This window comes from Lonchura striata, chromosome 6 (assembly GCF_046129695.1).
Source record: "Lonchura striata isolate bLonStr1 chromosome 6, bLonStr1.mat, whole genome shotgun sequence".
NCBI lineage: Eukaryota > Metazoa > Chordata > Aves > Passeriformes > Estrildidae > Lonchura > Lonchura striata.
Window position 1 is genome coordinate 46,603,835 of NC_134608.1, and position 25,844 is coordinate 46,629,678.

At 41.9% G+C, this 25,844-nt stretch overlaps 1 protein-coding gene across 2 annotated transcripts; it reads left to right on the forward strand.

Annotated features, from left to right (window-relative positions):
• The first annotated feature begins 4,383 nt into the window (after positions 1-4,383).
• TNNT3 (troponin T3, fast skeletal type) lies at positions 4,384-25,378 on the forward strand. Of its 2 annotated transcripts, none has more exons than XM_021526732.3 (13): positions 4,384-4,901; positions 5,468-5,482; positions 10,307-10,318; positions 11,877-11,900; positions 15,986-16,004; positions 16,791-16,836; positions 17,612-17,728; positions 18,060-18,137; positions 18,370-18,483; positions 18,643-18,752; positions 19,582-19,672; positions 20,374-20,414; positions 24,986-25,378. In XM_021526732.3, exons 1-13 carry the CDS (start codon positions 4,817-4,819, stop codon positions 25,032-25,034), a joined length of 801 nt encoding a protein of 266 aa, XP_021382407.2. In that variant the 5' UTR covers positions 4,384-4,816; the 3' UTR covers positions 25,035-25,378. The 2 variants fall into 2 exon arrangements, with proteins under 2 accessions (XP_021382407.2, XP_021382408.2); XM_021526733.3 differs by having other exon boundaries at positions 11,880-11,900.
• The last annotated feature ends 466 nt before the right edge of the window (positions 25,379-25,844 follow it).

The window sequence follows — 25,844 nt, forward strand, 5'->3', positions numbered from 1 at the left end:
ATACCGAGGAAGTGTAAGTAGTGAGCAAGTTGTGTGTGTGTTGATCTGCTCAGCTTGGCTCCACACAGCAGACAAGGGCATCCCTGCAGGGTGCTGCTCTGTGCTCAACCTGAAGCCCCCCGAGGCAGTGGGGAAGGGACATCTTGACCTAGAGCATCAAAGACCCCTCCCTGTCCAACATGGGACATCCCCCAAACACCTGCAGCCAGCCTCAGCTCTGTGGCTGTGACACTGCACCAGGAGGAGGGGGAATAAAACCCTGCAGGAGGGGGAATAAAACCCTAAATCACACTTCAGTGATTTCTGCCTTGGTTTAACAAATCTAGAGTAGTACGACCAAACCCAACGGGATCATTTTACATTCTTCCATCAGTAATACAGAGGGGAGATTTAGGGCAGTCATGGGATCAGAGGAATCATGGACAGACCTGCAAATAACAGAATTTAGGCAACATTGCATTGGGTTGCTTCAGTGTATGGTTTAAAGCTTGACATCAGTACAGAACGGGATAAATACCTACCTAGCTTCAATATTCTTTTTTCCTCTCTCACAGGGAACAAGGAGAGGGTAAGTCTTAAATCTGTCTGTAATTGCTTCTGTGCAAGCCTGCAACATTTGCTGGCTGTGTCAGCTGGTATGGTTAGACAAATCTGAAGTTTCTTTTTTGTGCTTCTGTCTGCCTGACTGTCACCAGCTTCTGGGGTTTTTATAATACCTGCAGCACCCTGGCCCTGTCCATGCTGCGGGCAGCCTGTGGGGTTTCAGCCCCAGATTGATGCCCTGGTGGGAGGGGACGCTGCTAGTTTTTGTAAGGGCACTGCCATCTGCTGGCAATTTATTTTGAAGCTTCTGTATGTGAAATATATTTTGCTTTTAGAACACAAATCCCCTCAATGTTTATAAAGCAATATACATAAGAGACTTTTCTTCTATTCAGAGGCTCTCTCTGCTACCTTTTCCCTTCTAATGCACATGTAACCTTGAGTCTCCATTGCCCAAGGAAAAATTCAATACCTTATTATCTTCTTCCCCTTTTTATAACTGCTCTTTTTTGTTTTCAAAGTAATTTAATCTGTTATTTAACTTGCTGGTTTGCAAGTGGCCTCTCAGAAACCATCTTGCCCGGCATCCCTGTGAGCACAGAGGGCTCTGCCATGGGTAATGTCTACTGATGTGTCAAGACTGATGGTTCATTTCTCTGCTTTTTTTCCCCCCTCTCCCATTTCAATGCAGAGGAGTATGAAGAAGAAGGTAACAAAAAAAAGTGGAACGTAATTTATCTTTCTTTGATTCTTGGTTCTGCTTTTCTCTTGTCTACATTTCACCCTTCTCTTTGGTGCTTGCTGCTAAAGGCGACCTGAAACACTTGATCAGTAAACCAGTTGGAAAACAAAAAAACAATCAAGTTTCTTGATTGTTGCTGTGATGTGCAGAGCCTTCATGCTACAGTGAAATGGAGTATTTGTATGAGGGGATGGTGAAAAACTGGGGGCTCATCTGTCCATAAACTTGGAGCTTTTTAGAGCAGGGACTGGTGCAGAGCCCCCATAACGTATCATTGGTGAACTCCTGCCATTCTCATTTTGGCAGTGTCCACAAATTGCGTTTTAATTTTGAAATTGAAAAGAAGAGCAGGTTGTCCAGCTCCTGAGGAGCAGCTGACAGGGCACTGCTGAGGACAGAAAAGGCAAGGCAGAGAACCAACTGGCAAAGATGTTTCTTACCATGCCTTTAGCTGGCAAAATGGGATTTGACAAGCTGTGAGAGACAGAGTGCTGATCTGGAAAGATGGAGCATGAAAAACCCTTCTCACCCAAGTTGTTTCACCTTTTGTAGGCAGCAGAGAGGAGATTATTTTGGAGATGTATCACTGTCTTTGCTGGGCACTTTTGACACACTGGCTTCAGTTCAGGCAAGTGTAGATGCCAGTTGTCACCCTTCATTTTCTCAAGGTGTCTGGAACAGAGCTAAGGGCCAAACTCTTGGAATTTCTCCCAGTATCTGCCCTTAGTGTGTAAGGCATCTTCTAAGGGGGTCAAAAGGAAAACCCTTTACTGGAGGTGGAATATTTGCACATGCAAGGTATGAGACCAGCTCAGAGACAGAGAGTTGTCTCTGTGTAGAAATGTCCATTTTGGAAATTTATACACAGCAAAGTTTGTTGTTTTTTTTTTTTTAAGTTTGTTTTTTGTTTGGTTTTTTGGGTTTTTTTTTTTTGTTTGTTTGTTTTTTTGTCATGGATTCCTCCAAGTTACTGCAACAGGCAAATTCCCATCAGTGGTGCTGGGAACAGAGGTGTAACTGTGGCCATGGTGAGACTAGTTTCTGCTTCTGCTATAAGGTACATTATCCTTAAGTAACTATTTCCCCTGACATTGCTTCTGAAGGGACCAAAAGCTAAGAAAAAGAAATTAGAGACACTAAATAGGTTGTAGAGCTGCCTTCAGTCATCACCTGTCTCTCTGGTCCTGCATGGAGTGGCAGAGCCAGGAAGGCAAAGGCATTTTTCATGCTCCATCCTTTACGTCTTGTCAAATGTCAAAAGAGCAAGCGAAGGGTGTTGCTCCTATAGACAAGCCTTCCTAAAAGGAAAAGCAGTTTTTTTGCCATTCTCCTTTCTTCCCTAACCGTCTACTTTTTGTTTTCAAGAATTTAATGACTCATATGACATTAATAGGCATTAATAGGCAGGTGAATTTCTTTTTAATCTGCATGACTGGCTCCTCTGAGGTGTATCTTCTCTCTGCTCCATACTTTTGCTTGACCTTTGTGTCTCTTTCTGATATCATCCATTTATCTTCCATATAACTTTTCTCCATCACTTTCTAACCACCTTTTTTCTCCAGGCCTTAGCTCACCCTAGCACCAGTTTCTAACAGTTTTCTGTTTTCATTTTCCTGCTTGCTGTTGCTTCTTGTTCCATGACACTTGCCACCTGAAGCTCAGGAAGAAGGTATGTGACATGGCTTCTGCTTTCTTTCTCTCTCAGTGTGGAGGGAGAATGTGTGTAAAGAAATCCAGAGCAAATATCTCACATCCTGTGTCAGGACTCTGTCTTGAGCCACAGACATCAATGCAATAGTGGACATTGATGTTGTTTATTAAGCTGGTAGGAAATTGGGCCAATTTTATTTTAAAAATGATTGAAATTTGGCCCATTTTAATACAAAATATTTTTATTTATTGAAAAAATAAACAAAAGCATTTATATATATGAAAGAAATAAAATGCATAGATATATACATATAAAAGTGTATATAATATACACATATAAATATATATATGTTTTTGTATATATGTGTGTGAAAGCAAGCATATATGTATATTTGTTTTATTATACATTTTTTGCTGAACAGCTTGACTTTTTTTTGGCACAATGGTGTCAAAAGAAGTATTTTAAAAGGAGGGAGATACCCTGGAAAGTTTATATCCATCTGGTAAAATTCAGGAATGAATTTGTTTGAAATTTCAAAAACTGAAAAATGTTGGTGAAAAATTTTGAGAAATAAAAAAAAAAGCGAAGCAAAAGAAATGTAACAGTTTTATTTTTGGTTAAAAATTCACCAAAAGTTGGATTTAAGGTATTTTAGCCAGCTCTAATAAAGAATAACATATTGGATGCCTTTTTATGTGGTTTTCACTTGTGGTCATATTCCCATATTTCAGTAACATTTATAACCCCATAATGTGCCCATAAAAATGTTATTTTTAATTCTCTCTTACCCTGTAATTCCATCATTGTGTATTCTTACCCATAACGGCCTGGGAGCTTGGCAAACCTCAGGAATGTTCCAATAACATATTTCCTGTTTTAATTTTTCTCCTCCCATTTCTTTTGCTGTGTGACCTTTCCCACGCACAGAAGAGGCTCAGGAAGAAGGTAGGTGAAGCAGCATCTCAGCCCTGCTGGTTGCTGCACCAGCAGGATGATGTGCACCTCGATTTTGCAAGGTGGTAGAACAAAGCAAGAGACAAGAGAGATGCTGGGACAAACTATTGGAGGGCTTTTCTTGTCCCTTGCATAAATTTCACTGAGGGCACCCCACATCCCTGAATATCTGTGCAGACACCTCTGCTCCAGTTTTGGGGAGGAAGCAGCACAGAAAATGTGGATACTATCCTTTATCCAAGACACAACATGCTCTGAGGCTGATTTTTAGCCCTGGGTATTTGTGTGCCATGGAGTAACTGGGGTCTGGATAGAAAGGTTTCTATCAGGTGTCAACTGGTTTCTCCTATGTAGCTTGGCAGATCATGACCAGATGGATTTTGAAGTCAAAATCCATCTGTGGTAAAGTATGTGCTTAGCCCTATGTTATATAGTACATATGCTATAAAATGTCATATTATGTATAAAATATATCATATATTATAAGTTAATGAGCTATATCATATGATGTATAATATACATAATACTGCAGAATTATAACCATGTAGCTGCTGGCAAGTAAGCTCAGCTGGTTCCTTACATTGCACACAGCACTGGCAAGGTGGGACAGACAGGGTGGAAGAGGGGCTGGAACAGAAACTCACCCTTTGCACTCAAGAGGTTTGGGATGTGGTGCTCCAGGTGCAAGGAGCCAAAGGGTATGTTGGTTCCATATTTGCAAAGCTTTGTGCTATGGGCACAAACAGGGGTAAACCTGTCTGTAGTGCCACAATCGACCCACTCTGAGCAGTTTGCAGAGTTTTTACAGCATCCAGGTCCAGATGGTTTTACATTTCTTGTATCTGTGTGTGCTCATTTCATCTCCTCCTCTGTTTCCTTATTTCATACATCCTGTGCTTTTTTAAAAAACCCTCTGTTGCATTCATATGCTCTTTAGTCTAACTGCTCCTGTTTTCCATCTCATTGCTTTTGCTTCCTGCCACATCCCACCTGATGAAGCTCCTCCAGCAGGTACGTGCCATCACCTTCCAAACTGCTCCCTGCTGTCTCCTTGGTGGTGGTGATGGGGCCCCAAGGGTGGTGCAAGAGGAGCAGTACCAGTTACTTTGCCTTTTTGCTTCTGCTGTCTTTGCTTTCCACGTCCCCTCTGTGATGGGCTCTGCCACTGCTACACACGGGAATAATCTCAGTGCCAGGTCTGGCAGAGTTGGCTCAGTGGCTCTGCCGCCCCTGCCATGTGCAGGGCTCACCCAGCTGGGCAAGGGCAGGAGCTGTCCTCTAAAACTGGAACCAGAGAGAAATTCTAGCATGTGATATTTGAGCTTACTTTGAGATTTTCCCTGTCTGATACATTTTTGTTTTTTCCCTTCACATGAAGGGAAGTTGTTTCTCAGCCACAGGTGCCTCAAATTTCTTTCCCCTCCTGGCCATTAGCATGTTCTTTACTGGGATTAAACTTTTCCCCCTGAGCAGAATTTTCAGCCTATGAAAGGTTTTCAGCTTATTTCAGCTCATGTAATAATGTATTTCTCCTAATGTTCCTTTGCATCCTGTCCTGTGGCTGTTCACACCTAAAGAAGCTCAGGAGGAAGGTATGTGACATGACTCCTGAATTCTCGTCTTTAAGAGTAAGCTTTGGCTTAGCCAGCAAACCATGGCAAAGGGAAACAGGAGGTAGAAATAGATATATTAATATAGACAAAACTTGCCACCACGTTGTTTTTTGTGCTGTCTGCCATCATGCCCTGTCTTGACATTGAATGCACTGTTGATGTACGTGGTAACTGTCGCATGAAGTAAAACCTTGAAAAGTGCTGGGAAATGTAAACCTCTTAGAAGGATGAATGTTGAAAAGCCTTTACTCTGAGATTGGTTGGATCTCCTTGGCAGGCTTATTTTGGACCATTTGGGGTGGATCTGGCCTGCACACTGTATGCAGAAATGCTCATGATTGGCTGATATTCTTACAATAGCCTTTCCACATGCTTTTTTTTTTCAGCTTAAACCCTGTAGTATAAAGCAAATGGTGATAAATATAAATTTGATGCTTTAGCTTTGCAAATGATTAAAGATGGTATTCTTGTTCATATAATGGAGTTTCTAGGCCACTGTTTCATGGCAGAACTTGCAGATACCCAAAACCTGCTGGCCTCAGGTTGTAAATTCACTTGGGCAAGCATCAGGGTTATGAAAGAAGCGTGCTGCTCCTGGCTTTGGGCAGGACTGCAGGAATGGCTGTATAAGACAAATGTAATCTGATATGGCTGCTTAAATCAGCTTTATATTTCTAATATCTCAGACCATTTACACCCTCACTGCCAGTACAGCTTTTGGTATCCATTCTCATTTTATTTCCTTGCAACGTACTCTTAGTCTTTCCCTCCTCACTCCACTTTGCCCAAGTGAAAAGTTGTTCTGATGCTCCTAACGCTCTCATCTCCTTTGCATTTTGCTCTGTGACTTCCCACATGCTAAAGCTCATGAGGAAGGTATGTGCTATGACTTGTGAATTCCTCTGTTTCTGTCTGGAGCAGTAACTCGTGCAGGAATTCTGGAGGTGCTTGAAGATGAGCCGATGCAAAAAATATCTTCCGCACGGTCGCTTTGCTCTCACAGGATAGTGGTGTGATGAGCAATGAGTACTAACTGCTATTTGAAAACAAAGCCTGGGGCACAGGCTGGGCGCTGCTTATGTATTCCCCAGCACCTGATGGCTCCAGCCAGGCTATTTGTATGGACACCAGTTGGTACAGGGATAGTGTTCCTCAAACCATTTCCTCTGTGCCACGCCCCAGGGTTAGAGGTGGGACAGCCATGTCCTGAGGCAATACTGTGTGCCTCAGCTGGCTGCACCTCTTCCCCAGTTCCCCTGTCACTGCACAGAGACAGAGCTCCCTTTTGCAGCAGTGTATGGAGATGTGGGGAGACCTGCACCCAAAGTCATGAGCGTTTCAACAAGTGACACTGTGTCATACCTGGTTTTTACTGTTGGGGTAAGGATTGGGCTAAGTAGCATCACTTTGACTGGAGCATATTTGAGAAAAGCTGTAGTGGGTGCTTTTTCCATACCTATTGGGGTGTTTCTGGTTTAATGCGCATTATGCAAAAAATGGGGTGGCAGGGTTGTATTTTGACTTGATTTTGTAACCAGAATTAAGGTCCAGATCTGGTAAGACAATCTCTGTGATTGCCAAAATAGAAGGTCATGCTTCTTAAAGCATCAGCCTGGCAGCCCAAACCCATTTACTGCAATTGCCCTTCTGCCTGCCCCTCTCTGCTTGCCCAGCCAGGCTTCCATGGGATGTTTTATCCTGCAGGTTGGAGAGCAGTAACTTGCTCATACTCACCCTCCCACATTGGTGTGCAGCCCTATGCACCTGTGGTGAATTCCTGGGCACCAAGAAAATCAATGCCAGCTCCTCAGAGCCCATTGATTTCCACAGTGGCTGGGATTTCTATGCACATGAATAAGAGCGGGTTGTCTATACCCCTTTTGCACATTCAAACTTATGGGTAATGGACTTAATTTAAATACAAGTAATGTTTTTGTCAGCCAAAGGCTATATAGTGGCATTTGATTTATAACATTATGAATTTATATGTTAGGCATCTGCATTTTTATACTCAAACAACCCTTCCTCTCCACAATTCTAATTGACATTCACATGTGCCCTCTATTTCTCACTTAATATTATTAATGGTTTTTATCCCTTTAATACACCCTCCACCACCTTGGCAAAGGAAAGTGTAAAGGTTTTTAATTATCCTCTGTTTCTTGCTCTAATTCTCTTATTTTTCTTTGCATCTCCTTCCCTGCTACTTCCCTTTTAAAGAAGTCCATGAACCAGGTATGTGACTTCTGAATTCCTCTGCATCAATCTGAAGGGTTATTGTGTGCTGGAAATTCAATTCCACTTGGCAATTTCACAATTGGGTCATGTGCTGAATTGGGACAAAATGGAAACTTTTCAACCAACAAAAAAAAAAAAAAAAAAAAAAAAAAAAAAAAAAAAAAATAAAAAGAGGAACACTTCATTGACAGCTTTTGAAAATTATGTTTTTTATTTAGTTAAAACATTTTGTTCCAACTTTTTTTTCCCTCTCTCCTTTATGGAAGATTTTCAAATTTTGAAATGAAAGTTCTATTTTAGATGCTTCTGAAGCATTGCCTTTAAGGATAATGTGGGGTATATATAGTGTAATGCAAGAATAAATCTGGAATAAGAAGATGCCACAAGGCAAAAAGTGGAAAAGTGTTGTTCCAGAGATGTTAATATTTCTGCAGCCTTTATGGTTGTGAAACATTTCTATTTTTTTTAACTAAAATCTCAGCTATGTGAGTTTTGAAATATTGAAATTTAATTTAAACTCTGATTTATGTTGGAAAATTTTACCAGTAACTCTAGTATTATACTCAGGAATTCAAGGATGGTGGAAGTAAACATAAAAGTCAAATATTAACGATAAATCAAATTTTAACGATAAACTGTAACTTGCAGCTTCCTCACACCTTTGACCAGTCATAATTTCCTTATCACTCTGTGATGCATAATAATGAGGATAAAGCTAACAGCTGCATGAAAAATGTAGTAACATTTTTTATAGACAAACATCTCAATGTATGAGCTGTAATAACAGGCGCTCACCGGACTTGGAGCCACCCTCACAGTGCGTATGGGAATGTTATCATGGTTGTTACCTGGGAAAATAGAAACTGAACTTGCAGTGTCCTCTAAACTGTCTGTGGAAATGATTCTGATTTGGAGTAGCTTTATTAAAGTAGTCACATCTCGGCAGCCTCCCAGCCCAGCCATTTCCCTCTGCTGTCCACAGAGGGAGACCAGCCTCTTAGTTCAGAGCAGATTGATGCTTTTGCCAAGGCTGGAGTGAGGTGAAAGCTGATTGATTTTTACATGACTTAATGCTTCAACATTCATCTCTTCACTGCTTCTCATGTCTCTCCTGTTCTCCTCGCTTCTTGTTTCACATTCTTCTCTTCTCTTTTTAATCCTGTTCATTTTTGTCTCTTAATCTGCACCTAAGGTTTTTCTGATTTTGATTTGCACGAGCTAAAGGTCATTGTTTCCATCAGAGCTGCTCTGCCTGCCTCTGTATATCTTTTCCATGATTTTTATTGAACTGCCACTCACTGCTTGAGAGCTGGTTCTCTAGCACTGACAGATGTATGAGCTTGAAATTTGTGCAAAACACAAGGTATTCACATAATATGATAAAAAATAGAGCCATAACCACACCTTCTCCATGCTTTCTTTTCTCTTTGTAACATAAAGCACAATAAAACCAAAAGACAATGTAAACATAACAAACTTAAAAAAACCTTTATGCCAGAAGGAGACTGTCCCAGCTTTTCATGTAACTGCATGATTCTTTAGTTTTTCTGTTATTAATGCTGTCTTTGCCTGCCACATCTTCTAAGTCACAGCTTTGGCCTGCACAAGTCACAGTTGTTGTTGTTGTGGAATTCTTGCTCTAGTTCTTTTATTTTTACTTCTTGACTCTTTTCACCTAACCAAGCTCATGTTTTATGTTTATGTTTAATTCCTATGTATTAATCAGAAGTGTTCCTGTACATAGAAATTTGAAGATGTTGAAGAATACCAGAATCATGAAGAATCAATCCATTCTTGAAATGCCCTAAAACTTATTTTCCCTATAGGAGGGTATAAATATTGTTTGTAACTGAAGGATCACCATCTAAGAAGCTTAGAATAAGCTTTTTTAGTGAAGTCTTTGAAGGCTGTGATTACCCCATAGTGCCTGAGCTCTGAGGGTACCTGAGCTGCAGAAACCCAAGCGTGGATTCTGGCACAAAAACTCAAGCACTTCCAGTCCTTTGCAGCAAAGACAAGCTCTGTGAAAACACAAATATTGCCAGTTCTGCAGAGCTAAGCCCAGAATCTGCTAGCAGGGATTCTTAGATGGTGGAGTTTCAGGTGCAGGCATAGGGATACATCCAAAGCAGTACCTCCTTCATTAACTCTCACATCCTCATGCCAGCTCTGATAGCTAAAAGGGCAACTGAAACCTAGGTAACACTAAATGCCTGTAAAACTCTCTTCTTGGGTATGTTTTCTTTCAAATTTAAGGATCCAACAGTGTTACTACACTTGCCCATGGTTTATAAATTCGCATGGTTTAAACTGTTGCAAATCATCAACATTCAAATTCCCTTTATCTTTTGTTTCTATGGCATCTCCTTCCTCTCTACTTCCCACTGTAATTACACTCCTTTTCCACTCTTATTAACAGTCCATCCCTATAACTTGGTCTGCAAATTATACTTCTCCAACCCAGTCTTACCAAAGTTTGAGGTGGTCCCTTCCTGCATAACTTATTTCTAATTCTTTTATCTTCCTTTCCTGTGTTTTTCCCCTGACACATCCTACTAAATGAAGCCCCCCCTCCAGGTATGTGATTTAACTTCTAAACTCCCTGGTGTCTGTCTGCTGTGATGGTGTGTGTGAGAAGTGAATACAAGGTGACAGGGGACAACAACTGATCAGTTAAGGGTGGATTATAACTTGCATGCCCTTGGGGTGATTCTATTTTAGTTTAATATTTTTTCTCAGTAAAGTGTAATAATCAGTAAGGTGGAGGGAACTTACTCATTGCATGAAAATTTCACTAGAAACTGGGGGAACACACATATACTATTGTGAAAGGGTAGCTCAGCAAAAAGTCTCCTTGTGGAATGCATTAAATTCTGCCCTCTGATATGGGAATGAATATTTCTTCCTATAGGGGAGGATTTATTAAAATCTCAGGGTAGAATTTGACCCATTGACTCTCTGTGGGGAATATAAACACTGTGTGAGTTTGTGGGTTTTTTATGCCTGCTTTGCAAAATATTTGGTGGTGTGTGTGTTTGGCTAAAAAGCAAAATCTGCCCTGCAAATTCACATTGCTGATCTATTCCTGCTTTGCCAAAACCCAGAAGAATGACATGTAGACCTGACCAGACTTCTAATGAACATTTTCTTCCTATGAAGTAATCTGTTTGTAATTTTACATTGCAAATGGATTTGAAGAGCGCCAGTACATTTACATAGACATCAATGCTGTCTTCAAGGAAGAAAATGGCCTGAGCCATAGATCTAGAAGGGAACTGAGCTTCTTTGGAAGTTAGCTGAACGTTGATGATGAGTTATGGCAGGTATTTCAGTAGGTTTCTGAACCACACTGCGTTTATTTCAAATGGCTGAAATACTGCTGTAGTAAAGGACGGGTCCTATAGTGCTTTGAGAGTGCTGGCTATGTTCATGTGCATATTTCCAATCAAGGTAAACCTCAGTACACTGTGCTGTCAGGTTGTGCTTTATGCCATGTGATGATTAGAAGTGTTTTTTAAGCACTGGACCATTATCATAAATCTGCCTCTTTTTCCTGTTCTGTGACTTTTCTTTATGTGTTATTTCAAATGTAAATATTTTGCCTGTTTACTTCTTAACTTCATTGAAAAGGCTCCCCTTTTCTTCTCTGCCCCTCCTCCCCATTGGCTCAGAAGCTCTTTTGGTGCGTGAAATAACAGGTTTCTCATTCTCATTCTCTTGTTGTCTATTGCAACTTGTTCCATGACACTTCACGCCTGAAGTTCATGAGCCAGGTATGTGACATGACTTCTGGTTTACTCCACCTAGGTGCAACACAAAAGTGTGTATGTGTGTGAGAAAGGGAGAGAACAGGAGTCCTGGGCTGGTAGAAGAGAAGAAAACAAGAGAAACAAACATTAACCACAATTATCATTTGCAGCCCCTTCTCCTTTAACCTCCATGCTTACTGCTGCTTTAACATTACAGCATTTTCAAGTCCTGACAGTCTCTTCAGTTTTCTGCCTGCCTTAAATCACTAATTCCTTTATTTTTTTTTTCCCTGGTCTCTTTCTCAGGATTCCAAGAGCTTCAAATAACTGTTCTGTTTTGTTTTTTTCTATTTCCTGTCTTTCCATCACTGCTTGCACCACGACAGCAGCAGAGGAAGCTCATGAGGAAGGTATGTGGTGTGCCTACAGACCCTCATCCTTTTTCTCTTTCAGTGCTGGGGAAAGTGTCAAAACCACTTACATTGTTCAAGAGAAAAGAGAGTATGGGAGGGAAATGATCTCTCTAGATGGATTTCAATGAACCTGGAGAAAGGGACGCTTGTTAGCCAAGTCAAATCACCAAAAAGGTGTTTTTCCTTCTTGTTCCATCTCCAAAGAGTCCAAGGTTCCCAGCGTAATGGAGGGAGTGGGGATAGGTGCTCTTAGAACAGTGCTGGTTGTGGACTGACTACTGTGCTTCTTCTCTTTTTCTTTTGTCCTCCAACCTACAGCCAATGAAGAAGGCGAATACAATGATGGTAGCTCAGTTTGTTGTCTTAGGACAACAAAGTCATCTTTCTAACATCTCACTCTCTTTTATGAGTCTGTTTTGTTCCTCGCTTTATTTTAAATTCAGGAACTGGGCCAAAACATCTCTGCTGCAAAGAATCGCTCACTGTGCATATCCACTCACCCTTGGGGAGTCATTAGTGTGTTGAGAAGCCTCTACATCCTCATTAGGATAGTAGATGGTGAAAATCAAGCTCTAGAAGCTTGCTCTGCACTTGTCTTTTAGCCAGAATCTGTTGTGTCCTAGCTCTCATCAGCAAAATGTCTCTATATCCAAAATTCAGGAAAGAATCTCTTAAATCATAGTGGCATATTTGAAAATGCAGCTGAGCCCTGCATAGACATGCATCCCTCACACAGCCTTAGGTGGTCATGGGCTCCAGGCCGAATCTACAGAAATGTAAACTTTTGCTCAAGCCATGAACTTAGCATTGTGCTAAACATTAAACATCTATTCAGATGGGTGGAGCTAAATATAGCCTGGATGTAATACTTGGTTGTGTGAATGCTGGAGCACACAGGTAGGGACAAGGCTCATGTGAAAGGACCAAACCTAAACGTATGCAGGGTCAGTGTTGCTCTTGTAGAAGATAACTTAGCCCCTCCCTGGGCAGTTTAAGCATATAGAAAGTTCCCATCAAGTTTTAGAGGCTGTTGAAGTAACTGGGTTCTTCCTGACTGCCCCAGCCCCTAGAACACCCAGGCAGATGTTTCAAAAGACAAAGCCCAAGGTCACTTGAAAACACCCTGCGTTTTCTACATTTCCTTGTTTTGCTTTTGTAGATTTTTTTTGTTGTTGTTGTTCTTCTATTTTAATTTTCTTCCTCGCTTTTCAGGCTTCTTTTTTAATATAGGGAAGTATCCTGAGGACCTTCCTGAGCCCCTCTCTTTCTTTTTCTCATGCTTTTATTTTTAATAGCATATTGATTTCCTTTTTTTCCCCAAGGACACAGTGTGAGTTAGATATGTTGCTTCTGAGAAGTGGGATTAAGGGAGGGTGTTTAGGGATTTCTGAGTGAAATAAAGGCAGTTCAGATGGATTCCCAGAGAAGGAGAGCACTGTGTGAATTTCTAAAGTCTGGGCAGGAGCAAGCAGGGCGGTGGTATTTTGGTGGTGTATCCTCTCCCTGTGCAAAGCCTTTGGGAAACCAGAAACTCAAAGAGTCTCTAACCACCAGGGCAGTGAACTTGGATTTGCAGTGTCTCTTGCCTTCTTTTGGCAGGGGTCTATGTGGGGATTTTGTCTCAGCCCCATGGCTCACAGTCGGAATGACTGGAATGTCAGTCAAAATCCACCACAGGAACAGGAATTTGCTATGACAATTCCTGTTGGTCAACAAATTTTGGCCCAGTTCCTTGACTCAGTGTCTTCAAAGAAGGGGCATTTCAAAATAAACCCCATCCCTGGACTGCTTTTGGTTCATACAGTATGGACAAAGGCTGGGTCATGCACTGCAGAGGACAGATATTTTTTGCTGTTTAATTTTTAATAAAATACCCCTTTTTCTGGTTTTCTGTAGGTACCTTTAAGAATTCTAACTACAATTTCTTATTTCAAGAACTAACCTTGTTTTTTCATTTTTACGATTGTTTGTTGGAGTGCTGATTTGGTGGCAGCTGAGACCAAATTCACACAGTTCTTGACAGACAGGTGTCGATCCTGGCAACCAAGATCAACAAACAAAACCAGTCATTTCCTGTCTACTCTTTTTTCCCCCCCTCTCTTTGAAGTGTTACTAACTGGCAGCTTTAAGCCAAACAGGAATGCCTATGAAAATTATCTGGGTATGTCATGAAGGAAGGGAATCCTGTGTAAATAACATCCCTGATAGACTGATTAATTATAATTACTTTTCCTCTCTCTAGGTAAAAGGCAATTTAGCCAACATGTTAAAAAGCTCACTGCCTATTTGAAAAGCAAAACAAAAAAATAAGTAGAGGAATAGAAAAGCATGCTGTTGGCTAATGGTATTTTTCTTCAGGAGTGATTTGGGACTTCCTTTATAGTGGAGCAGTCTAAAATACATTTGTAATTACATGCTGTTTATTTTCTTAGCATTGCTCTGGCATCTGGAGGCCTCGACTGAGAAATGTTTTGGCAGGCAGTGTTCTTGCAGTAAATGAGAAAAGTCTACCCCTTAAAATGGCATTAATGAAATTTGTATGGGAAAGAGTGAAAAATAGGAAATGTCAATTTCTGATTTATTTTATCCATTTTTCACATCTTTTCTCTTGATTATCTCAATAACCCATTTCCAACCACTCTCTCAATTTTTTATTATCCAACACCCTTACATCTGATTGCCTCAATAAATTTTTTCCAGTGTAAGTTTTTTGCTGTTTTCCCCTCTTATAATATTTCATTTTCTTTTTTCTATTTTTTCTATTTGCTAGTCCAAATTTCCACCATCTGTCCCCAAACTGCTGGATAAAAATAAGCACTTGAAAAAATTTAATATCTTTCTGATTTATGATATAGATAACAGGGTTCATGCACCTGCTACTGAAGCAGTTATTCTTACTTTTACTTTACAATTTTTAATTTTTTTTTTTTTTACCAGATTCAGTAAGCTGTAAGCTTTTTTACCTCAGTTCCTCCCAATGAGCCAACACAGGGAGAGTCTTGTATTGCAGAATGCATCAGCATCCCTGAAAGTTCAAATGTAGCGTGTGGTTATGAAAGTCAACCTGGGTCTCTGAGAGAATGGGCCAGAATAAGCACATAGGTTTAATTTATTTCTGTTTGTGAGAGTTACAGCACTCAACTTGCTGGCATTACGCTGGAGTGAATAACTAAAGTTTAAAAAGAATAGCAGGGAGGGAAGTTGACCACAAGCACAAATGTTAAACGAGTAACTCATATGACCAGCACGTCTGAGAGCCAGGGAAAGGTCACTTGTTGCAAGGGAACAATTCTCACTGCCAGAGGGCCCAGGCTGGCAGTCTCTGTGATGGTTTGGCCTGCCTATCAGGGCATTATGCCTCTCCTGGAGATGAAAACATCATTCCCATTAATGCCCTTGGGAATTCTGCATGTACCTCAGCAGGAGAGGATGCTTGCTAAGAGAGGATGGTCTTTTCAAGCTGGGTTTGAGGAGCACCACACAGTGCAGAAGAATAAGTGTCTTCCACATGGCACTGAGGTATCTCAGGGACACGTGCCCTAAGATGTCTTGGAAGCCAATGAGCCTGGAGAAAATGTCTGTCATAAAAATTTTCCCTTCCTGGACTCCGTGTGAGGAATTTGAACAAAACTGGCGGAGCCTGGCTATCACTGAGATATGATATTGTGAATTCGAGTTAACTTTAACAAAAAAGTGCTGATTGAAAAGGCATCATTTTCTTCTACCCTCCAGCCCAGCTGGCCTCCTTAGAGCTTTGGTCAGGATGGTTTGAGAAATATAATTTTGCATTTACATAAAACCACTACTTTCCAGATGCTACATTTGGGACTTTTATATAGTCTCGATTATTTTCTGCCAAATTCTGTTTTGAGGGTAAAAACAGATTCACTCCTAGCAGAAGGGGTGTGTGAGTGTGTGTATTTGTTTTGGAAGTGCTTGAGATTTAACCAGTTTCTCTGTATGCTTCCCCTAAGATTAAATTTCCCTTCCCTCCTCTTACTTTAGCAGCTGGCGTGATCTCTGTTGTTTTAACTTTCTTCCTCTTTTTCCCTTCCTGTTTTGCAACATCCTTCCAAATACAGAGGAGAAGCCCAGAATAAAGTAAGTATGACGGGCAGGGTTTCAAAACCCTGGGCTCATTTTCCTGATCTGGCAGAAGCCCTTCGATTCTCTATTGGGCAAATGGCCACCAGCAGCCTTTCTGCAGCTCTCCCTCACACAGCATCCGTCTGTTTGTCCCTGCATGCCTTTCCAGGATGTCTGCTTCCTTCAGAGGATGCCTTAGCTGCACTTACTGGCCTGGGCCTTAAGACTTGTTCCTGGTAGAGTCAGAGAATTCATGGACTGTGTGAGATGCAGAGGGCTCACAGTATCCCAAAATACAGGCAGCTCCACAGTAAATGCTCTGAGAGGCCATGGCTGGGAAACTGCCCTCTCCATCCAGGGTCGCTGACAATGGCAAATATTGGGCTGGGCTGAGTTGAGCTTTGCTAAGGTTTACCTTGGACCTTCTGGCTCTGCACCTTCCCTTCCCACTCTGCCAGCTGCCCAGGACAGAGTGTAGAGCCCTGCACAGGCAGAATCACAGAAAAACACATCTTTCCATGTGGTAGGGAATGACCGCAGGCTTTGGGAATAAAGAGGGGTTTTAGGGATAACTCCCTGCCCTGCATGACCTTCCAGGAAGGAGAGTGGTCCTTAGGAATTTTCTGGAGTAGTTTTCCACTGATGTGCTCTTTCACCCCTCCCTATATCCACCAACATTCCTTCTTGTCAGCGTGATTCCTGAGGATGGGGTAGAATAGGCTGTTTAAAAAGCTGCATATTCTTTAAGTTGAAAATCCTTTATTTTTCTTTTCTTTTTGTTTTGTTTTTGAATCTCTGCAGACTAACTGCTCCTAAAATACCAGAGGGTGAGAAAGTAGATTTTGATGTAAGTATTCCTGAGACTGGCTGTGTTAGTCCTTTGTACTTGATAATAGACATGAGTGCAAACCCACATAATTCCTCCTGCACTGGATATTGCTGAGGGTAGAGGCAAAGACAAAAGTATGGTTGATTTGTCATTTGATTTCAGCAAAAGGCTACTCTCTGCTCCGTGAAACTGAATGCATTCACTGATAATGTGACTAAGCTAAAGTCATGTATTTCTTTATTTTTGTTTATCTCCTTGAATCTTTGAAGCCATTATGAGGAGAAAGTGTTTTAGAGATCTCAGATCCTCTGTCCCACTGTTGCAAATGCCTTGAAAGTTACAAGCCATCATCTGTTGCTGAGAAACACTAGCTAAAATTACAATAATAAGTAGAGGGCCGAACACCTTCCTAGAAAGTTGATAGAAAAATGAAGAAAGTCTGGCGTTGAAAAGCTCCACAGAAATATTTGCTTTGCCCAAAATGCAGGAATATTTTCCAAGTAATACATCTATTACAAAGCCAAGAGGAGGCAGCTGAATATATGCAAAGATAGGTGTATAAGCAAAACCAGGGATAAAACAGGGTGTAGGGAAATAGGAGATTTGGATTCTTTACACTTCTGGGCTCCTGACTGTTGCGTGACTGAGTGTCTGATTGTACCAAATCCATAGATTTGGATGGAAATCTACAGACATTTTCTGCTTTAGTTTCTCTGTGCATGCATGGTGCTGTGAATGTCCAGCACATAATACTAGAGAAATATGGATTTAATGAGTTTTCCCACTTTTCTAGGACATCCAAAAGAAAAGGCAGAACAAAGACCTGATTGAACTGCAGGCCTTGATTGACAGCCACTTTGAAGCCAGAAGAAAGGAAGAGGAAGAACTGGTTGCCCTCAAGGAGAGGATTGTGAGTCATTGTACTCCATTTCCCTGTACTAGATTGAGAGATCATCTGTAGATGAGAAGCTGAAACCGCTGTCAGACTTTGACAGAAAGCTGTGCTGTCATGTACAAGAAGTGACTGCTCAAGTCATCATCAAATGGCTTCTCCCCCATCTGTCCCCTCTCTTAGCCCCTTGTTTTATATCTGAGAATTGCACAGAGACCCTTCTGCTCACTCTAGAAAGAGAGAAGGTGGCTCACACTCAATGAAGCAAAGCTCTTGGTAGTGGGATGTAGCAGTGGAGGCAGGTAAAGCCACGGTGGTGATCCAATGCCTCTGCCACTGCTCCCTGCAGGAGAAGCGCAGAGCTGAAAGAGCAGAGCAGCAGAGAATCCGGGCTGAGAAGGAGAAGGAGCGTCAGGCAAGGCTTGCGGTGAGTGTCATTACTTCCCTCTCCTTGTCCCTGCATCTAGAGACAGAAAAACTACAGGTTCTGCCTGCCTCAGTCCAGAGGTGAGGTGACCACTCTCAAAAGCAAGGGCAGAAAACAGGAGTTGCTAATTCTCCTCAATGTACTTCTCCGATCACATTCCCTGCACTGACACTGTCTGCTGGGGAAGCTGGGAGTCTGTCCTGGAGTCACTTGTTTGTGTTGCACTCCACAGGAGGAAAAAGCACGCAGAGAGGAGGAAGATGCCAAGAGAAAAGCTGAGGATGATCTGAAGAAGAAGAAGGCTCTGTCCTCCATGGGTGCAACATACAGCAGTTATCTGGCTAAGGTAAAAATCATGTATTGATGAAAGAAATATGAAAACATTTAACGATTAAGCTGACTGAGAACAGTCTTCATTAGAAGTTGAGGAAAAGGCCCAGTGTTGAAATTGTTTCATTCAGGCTTAATTTCTGCAGTCTGATGTTAATTGGTGTTCTGAAAATAGGCTGACCAGAAGAGAGGAAAGAAGCAAACAGCTAGAGAGACGAAGAAGAAGGTCCTGGCTGAGAGGCGCAAGCCCCTGAACATTGACCACCTTAATGAAGACAAGCTGAGGTAACATGTTTATCCTAATTTATGGAGTGTAATCCACTGATATTTGGTTTTACTGTCCTGGAATCTTCTCTGGTGATAAAATGAGGTAGAGGAGCGGGCCTTCCTTGAAATTCATCATGGGACCCACTTAAGTTGTGCCCTTGCTTAACCTGGAGAATGGAGGAGAAATGGGAATGTACGGAAGTGTTGAAATGGTTTGGTAGCCCTCTAGCTGTGCTCCTAGCATAGCTCTGTTAGCCTCTTCTGCTAATTAGGATTAGCTGCTCTCAGGACTAGCTCTGGAATTAGGTGAACAAGCCTACAGACTGGTATCTGTAGCATTCCCAGGGGTGAGTTATGCTGCTAAGGTACGAATAGGATCTCCATAAAGGCTGGAGGTTTGAAAGCTAAGTGCTCTGGTGCAGGGTAGTAATCAGATAATAGTCTGGACTGCATGTGTTGGAGTTTACACATGATTGAAAGATGAAGTTGGCTTACCTCAGCCCTGACACAGATGAGATTGCACAATGGCAACTGCTCTGCTTATCTGGGTGACCTTCAGAGTCCTCCTTCCTTCTTGTCTGATTCCACTGCAGTCTTATCTTTCATTAGGAGTTTGGGGGAAAATTAGAGTAATTATGTTAATATGTGACACATACAAGACTGCAAGTCTAAAAGACATGAAGGTGAGAAAAATGTGACCTTGAAAATGCTGAGTAGCTTTAAGAGAGCACAGAGGGTTTACAGGAAGATGTGTGAACGGCATCAAATAAAATTCATTATTAATATGAAAACAAAGGAAAATATCTGATGTCATGTGTTTCTTCCGTCTTCCCCCATAAACACACAGGGACAAAGCTAAGGAGCTGTGGGACTGGCTATATCAGCTGGAGACTGAAAAGTATGACTTTACAGAGCAGATCAAGAGGAAAAAATATGAGGTGAGTAGAGAGGCCATTTTGCTAATGGCGCAGGGTCCAACATGTAAAAATCTCTCTGATTCATTTGGCAGAAGTCATGTTGATAGAAAAATGGACATTATTTGGATCTCCAACGACCCTCTGCAATATTTATGCAGCAAAATGCTTGGAACTGCATTCCCCTAACATACATACTTGAACTGGATTTCACGTTTTAGGCCAAAACTGAATAGATAATTTCTAAGGTTTTCAGTGCCTCATGGAAAGGCAATCCCAATGGAAAATGGACCCCCTGCCCTCTCCTGGAATATTGTTCATTCTTGTTTATCTATAGGTAACTGTGACCTGAAAATTCAGTAACTCTCAGTTCACACACCTCCATTGCTACGTAATATTTTTAGATCCATCTTTGATTTCAAACTTGAACGTTGTAAGTTTTATTCCATCCCAGACAGATTTCCTGTGGCTGAGCTCTCTGGAGTCACTGAAAACTGTCTCCAGAGAGGAGCATCTGACTGAAGTGTCATATGGTAACAGAAAGTGGGCATGTTTCATTCACACAGTCTCTTGATAGGGCGGCACTCACCTGCATTAGGTTTCAGTGGCTGAGAAATCCTACTGGATCTCTCTCTCTGTCTCGCTCTCCTTTTAATTCCCAATCACACAGACACATGCTGACAGGCAGTGAGCAACACCAATGTAACTATCTCAATCTCTCTTAGATTTTAACAATGCGTTGCAGGCTGCAGGAGCTTTCCAAGTTGTAAGTACAATGAACTTGCCTGTGTAACAGCAGCAGCAAAGGCTACCAAATGCATGAGCCTGCCGCATGGTCAGAGCCGGTGCCAGACAGGAGCTGGCACTTGGCTCCAAGTGCAGACAGAAAAGAGAAAAATGGATCTTATGTCTCTCCATTCACTTCCTTTTTCTCTCCTTTTCCATTCTTTGAAAAGATGTAAAGTGGTAATTTAGGAAAAGAGTCATGAGTCCAACAGGGATTTGGTTAAAGAACTGAGCATGCAATCTATTGAGAGCACCTGAAAATAATTCCCTATCCAAAACCAGGTATTGCATGCATGGGAGCATCACCCCTGATGCATCACCTGGGGTACAAGCAGAAACACAGATACATGTGTAATAGCTTGGACTACAGTGTAGAGAGAATAGTATGGGTTTGGATAACTTCTCCACCTTGTGGCACATGGTTATCTAGATCCAGAATACTGCAGAGGACTAGCTTAATGGTAACAGGCCAAGTGGGTGTGGAAAAACAGGGAATAAGGCAGTGCCAGGGGAGGGGTACATGCTATGGTAAAGAGACCTCTGCATAAACACAGAGGTGGGTGCCTGCTGATGAAAAGCAAGGAGACTAAGTACAAAGAATGAGCAAAGCAGAAGGAAAATGCACAGCTAAGATGGGAACAGAAAAGTGGAAGAATAAAGGGAGGATGACAGCAGGAAAAAAATAAGGAGAAAGGTAAGTGAAAATAGGAAAGAGAATGAGGGACACAAAGCAAGGATGCAAGGGAGAGAAAAAGGAAGGAAGCAGGACACAGAAGAGTCATTCTTTAGCTCTAGTGTCTGTTGCTCTTTGGTGCTTCATTGGAGAGTGAGTGTCATAGTCACGATCATAAGGTTTGTGACTGAAGGTAAGTCTTAAGTGCTTGGGACAAATTGAAGACAAACGGTTCTCCTCAACACTTGGGGAAAATACTTGTCTGGAAAATAGCAATTTAAACTGCTGTGACAAATACTAAAACTTCCACAAGTAAGTACAAAAGCAAGTGACCTGTTGATCTTTCCTTGCTTGTGTTGTCCTGTTCCTGGTAATATTTCAGTCTCTTATGTTTTTTCTGTTTGCCATGGGAAGACGTGAGACAGGAATTACCAGTTCTTGGGGCAACTGGAATGTATGACTTTTGCTTTTCTTTTTTTGCACGCCGGGACCGTCAAGTGCGACTTTAAATACTCAAAATTTAGGTTGTCAAATTTTGGACTGGCAGAACCTGTGCAGAATTTTGAATTGCGTCAAAAGCAAAAGCAAAGCATACCTCATGGCAAAGGCATTTCTTCAGTCCAGGAAATCCAAGCTGAACACTAACTCAGTTACAAATTAGAAGATGAAGGGGCAAAAGTCTCTATTACATCCTAGTGTAGGCTCTTCCAGTACATGAGTCCCTGGATTTCAGTAATGAGTTCAGGCCTACAGACCAAACAGAGTTACTAAGTCAGGCTATAATGTGTTTATCCCATGCAAGGTAGGTGTTTCCTCTTCTATGATTCTATGCATTAGGTAATCTCTTATTAAATGAGTGGCTGGGAAAGTGGTGAGTGCTGCAAGCTCCTCACCTCTTGCTCTGCCAGCCAGCAAAAGGTATTCCAGCAGAATGTGATACTCATCTTCCATTTCTGTGGTCCCCATCCAAAGATCACTGAAGATCTTTGGGTTTACACAAACACTTGATGCATAGGAGTAAGGGAAGTGTGAGCAGGTAGCACTGAATGATGAAGGTGATGGAGCCACTGGAGAGCTTTCCAGTTGGCCAAGGTGATATTCATTCCAGTTTGCCTGCCTGCAGTTTGACATGCAAGTTCATAGGAGATTAACTTCAATATGTAGAAACACTTCTGGTAAGGGTTATAAAATTCTACCTTTTCTGTCCCTTGACATATGAAGTTGGTGTGCGGATTTATTGCCAAGAAGTAACATTTCTGTCCTTCAACCATGGGTGAGCTTTTATTTCCAAGAAAGTATTAATTCCTCCTACAGGCGCCTGTTTTGAGCACTTCACAGGTAAAATGCTCCTCTCCTTGAGGGAACAAGGTTTCTTTGTCTCTAAAAACCCTGGTCATGTATGTTGTTTGCAGATTGTCACCCTCAGAAACCGGATCGATCAGGCCCAGAAGCAGTAAGTATTTATATCCCCATCCTAGCTCCTGGCTTGGGGATATCTTCTCAGTGTTCAAATGTGTCACTTCAGCCTCAACACTGACATTTTCTTGTTGCAATGAAATGGGGCTAGAGATGGAAGAGCAACTCCCATCCTGCCTCACATTGAGAAAATGAAGGGGAAACTGAAGTGAATGTAACACCTAACAAGAACAGATCATGTTTCTTCACACCATACCTTCAAAAATTTCCTCTGATTATTGTTGGGTTTTTCAAACACCTGATTGAGGTGCTTTGAATACTTGAGGGACTACAACCCTTGTTTATGAAGGATAAACAAGTGGTTGCTAAGTTTAAGAAGAATGGTGTGTAACAAGACTAACATAATGGGATTACTGTTGTGAGTTCTTTTCACTCATCTCTCTCCCACTTTCCTTCACCACAAGACTATTTCATTACTTTTTTGAGTCTAATATCATTATACTAGGTGTTTTTAATGGATTTATGAGATACCAGGGGTAGACACAACTTGAGGGTTAGAACATGCAGAAAACTGACACACACAGAGAAGTAACTGCAGGGCAGAAAGGGAGGTCTCCAGTGGTGGGTTTGATCTTCTCTGTGCATCTGTATATTTTTACCAAAGTCACACCAGGAATGAAGCAGTGGTCTTTGGTGATATATTTGGATGACCAGTTGCTGCCTTCCCACTTCCTCAAGATACCCTGGCTTATCAAATGAATGTAACGCTGCAGGTTTGGTTGTCTGTAATGCCAAACATAAGGCTTGACCTCCCCATGGTATTTTCTGTACAGAAGTGTAGGCTGATAATCATCAGCAGAATGCACAGCTGCAGAAGGATGCCATGGCTTGTCTGGGTGCTCCTGCTCTTGTGGGGTGCTACCACACCACCCACAACAGGCCTTCTTGTTCCCCAAAAAGACATGATACTCTCCCAGGACATTATTTGAAAAGGTTGCACCGAGAAGCCCAGAGCTAATGAGATTTCTGTGTGCTTAAGTTTCTATCCCTGCTAGACACTATCATTCCAAGGCAGTGCCTGCCAGTGTGTTATACAAGGATCAAATGAATCTCTTGCTTCAGACTTTATTAAATCTCCTTAAGCACACTCTAAAGGTTAGGTGTAACATCAAACATCACAGGTGCTTGTAGACATAAAAGGACTCTGTCTTTGTTTGAGGAGCTATGCAGTTCCTACACTGGGTTTTGAACCTTCAGAAAGGCTGGCAAAAGGGGGCATAGAGCTTAATTTAAGATAAGCAGAAAGTGCATACTCTCTTTTATGTAAACCATCATTTTTTTTCAAATAGACCAAGCCTATCTTGGTCAAAGGTAAAGTATCCACTATGTGTTTGTCTCTGTCACTGTACTACATCCTTCTGTAAATATGGCTGGTGCTCTTGAACCAATCCATGGGGCAGCACAACAAAAATCTCCCCAGATATCATGTTCCCATGTTTTTCTTCTCCCTGGAGGAATCAGTGGTTCTGAAGAAAGGCCTCTGTTGGCAGCAAGGCCCCACCACCTTGTGCCTGCTCCCCAGCCCCACACTCTGCATGTGCTTTGGTTCAAGAAGCAGCCTCATCATTGTGTGTGTGAGCTGGAAGGGTTTGGGGGTGTGCCAAGCCCCACAAATCAAGGTGCTGCTAATGGGAACTAGTGCAGAATCTAACTCAACTAACTTCCTGCCTAGCCCCATTCTGAGTTCAGGCTTCTCAGGCAGAAGGTAAGTGGCTTGCATGTTGGATTGCTCTTCTGTGTGCAAGAACTCTCAGAGAGAGTTTGCCTCAGGTGATTTGAGTGGGGAGGGTAGCTGGATTGCTCCCACACACCATGAAAAGACAGGGATACTGATAGGAGATCAGGCCTAAAAAATAGTTTGAATTCTTTTGGAAGCTCTGTTCTCACTATATAAACAGCCACTCTTCCTTTGCTAGAACAAAGCACTTCTTAGTTGTATTTAAATTACTGTTCAGCTTTTTGCCTCCACTAGTGAATGTAGTATCTGGGGAATTTGATCAGAGTTCTTTTATACTGAGCAAATTTCTCTAGATAGAGTTCTAAATCCTAAAATCCAGAGCACAGCAGATTTCAGATATTCAGAAAATATAAAGTCTGTGCCTGCATAGGCCTGTCACTTAGTTTGGAGACCACCTAGATTTCTACCCTGTAATCCAGGAGTCTGGAAGGGTCCATCCCTTTCAGGCATGCACATCCTACCTTTCACACTAAGAGCCCCAGGAGGAATATTTGTCCACGATATCGACAATATTTTTCTCAGGATGTGGTCAATGGCAGGTGTGCCCAACATGTGAGAAGTGAAAGCAGTTGAGACCTAACCTTAGAGTCAGAAATGCAGAGTGGCCACAGTGCCCCTGTGCTTCCATCATGCTGACATGTTTTCCTTTCCTTTTGCATTGTAGCAGCAAGAAGGCAGGAGCCAAGGGCAAGGTTGGTGGGCGCTGGAAGTAAAGCACCAGGCAGGATGGCCTTTAATGGTGTGCTGAACCCCTGCTGGTCTCCTCTTTCCTCCTTCACCGATCACTTGTGTTCTCATGCCTCAATGATAACAAAAATCACATCAGCCTGGATTGGCTATTGCTGCTGCTTTTCTTCCTGGAGGGGTCTGGTGGCTTCCTCAGGCAAGGGGAAGCAAGTTCCCTGTGGAACTGGGATGACTCCTTGCTGGCATCTTCAATTCCTGCTGAGCATGTCCCTTATCCTCCTGATACCAGTCCTATGCTGTCCTGTAGATTGCTGTGTACAAATCTCTGGATTTTGTAAATAAAGCACAACCAGTACCTACTCCAATAACAGCCCTCTGGAATGGTGTTTTGTATTTTATTTAATGCCTTCCCATTTTCCAAGGATTTGGGAGTTGGTCCAAATCCTTACTTAGTATCATTTGATCTGTTTCTCCAAATGTGAAGAGGCTCAGCAAAGTCTCAGGTTTGGGGGCCTGTTTTAAGCCATCGTACAGGCAGATACCAAAAGCCGACTGTTCTCAGGGGGCTCATAATCTGGCTGCCAAATGTAGCTGAAATTGACTTCAAGTGATGAAGTGAATCAAAGAATTGGGAATAAAGGAACAAATCTACAGAAGTGGTAGTTCTTAGCACATAGCTTTTATTAAATGCACACAAGTGCAATAGAGAATGATTAATTCAAATATTACATTAAAATATTTATTGAGGCTGTTAGCCTGCATACAATATTAAAGTCCAATGCTGAAGTGTGAATTACTTGGTTAATTCAATGTAGATGTCAAAACATGAGTGGCTG

Coding starts and splice junctions, on each gene's coding strand:
- TNNT3 (XM_021526732.3), top strand. CDS start 4,817: ATGCTCTTTAGTCTAACTGCTCCTGTTTTCCATCTCATTGCTTTTGCT. Junction 17,729..18,059: donor TTGCCCTCAAGGAGAGGATT/GTGAGTCATTGT, acceptor TGCTCCCTGCAG/GAGAAGCGCAGAGCTGAAAG. Junction 20,415..24,985: donor CTGCAGGAGCTTTCCAAGTT/GTAAGTACAATG, acceptor TTTGCATTGTAG/CAGCAAGAAGGCAGGAGCCA.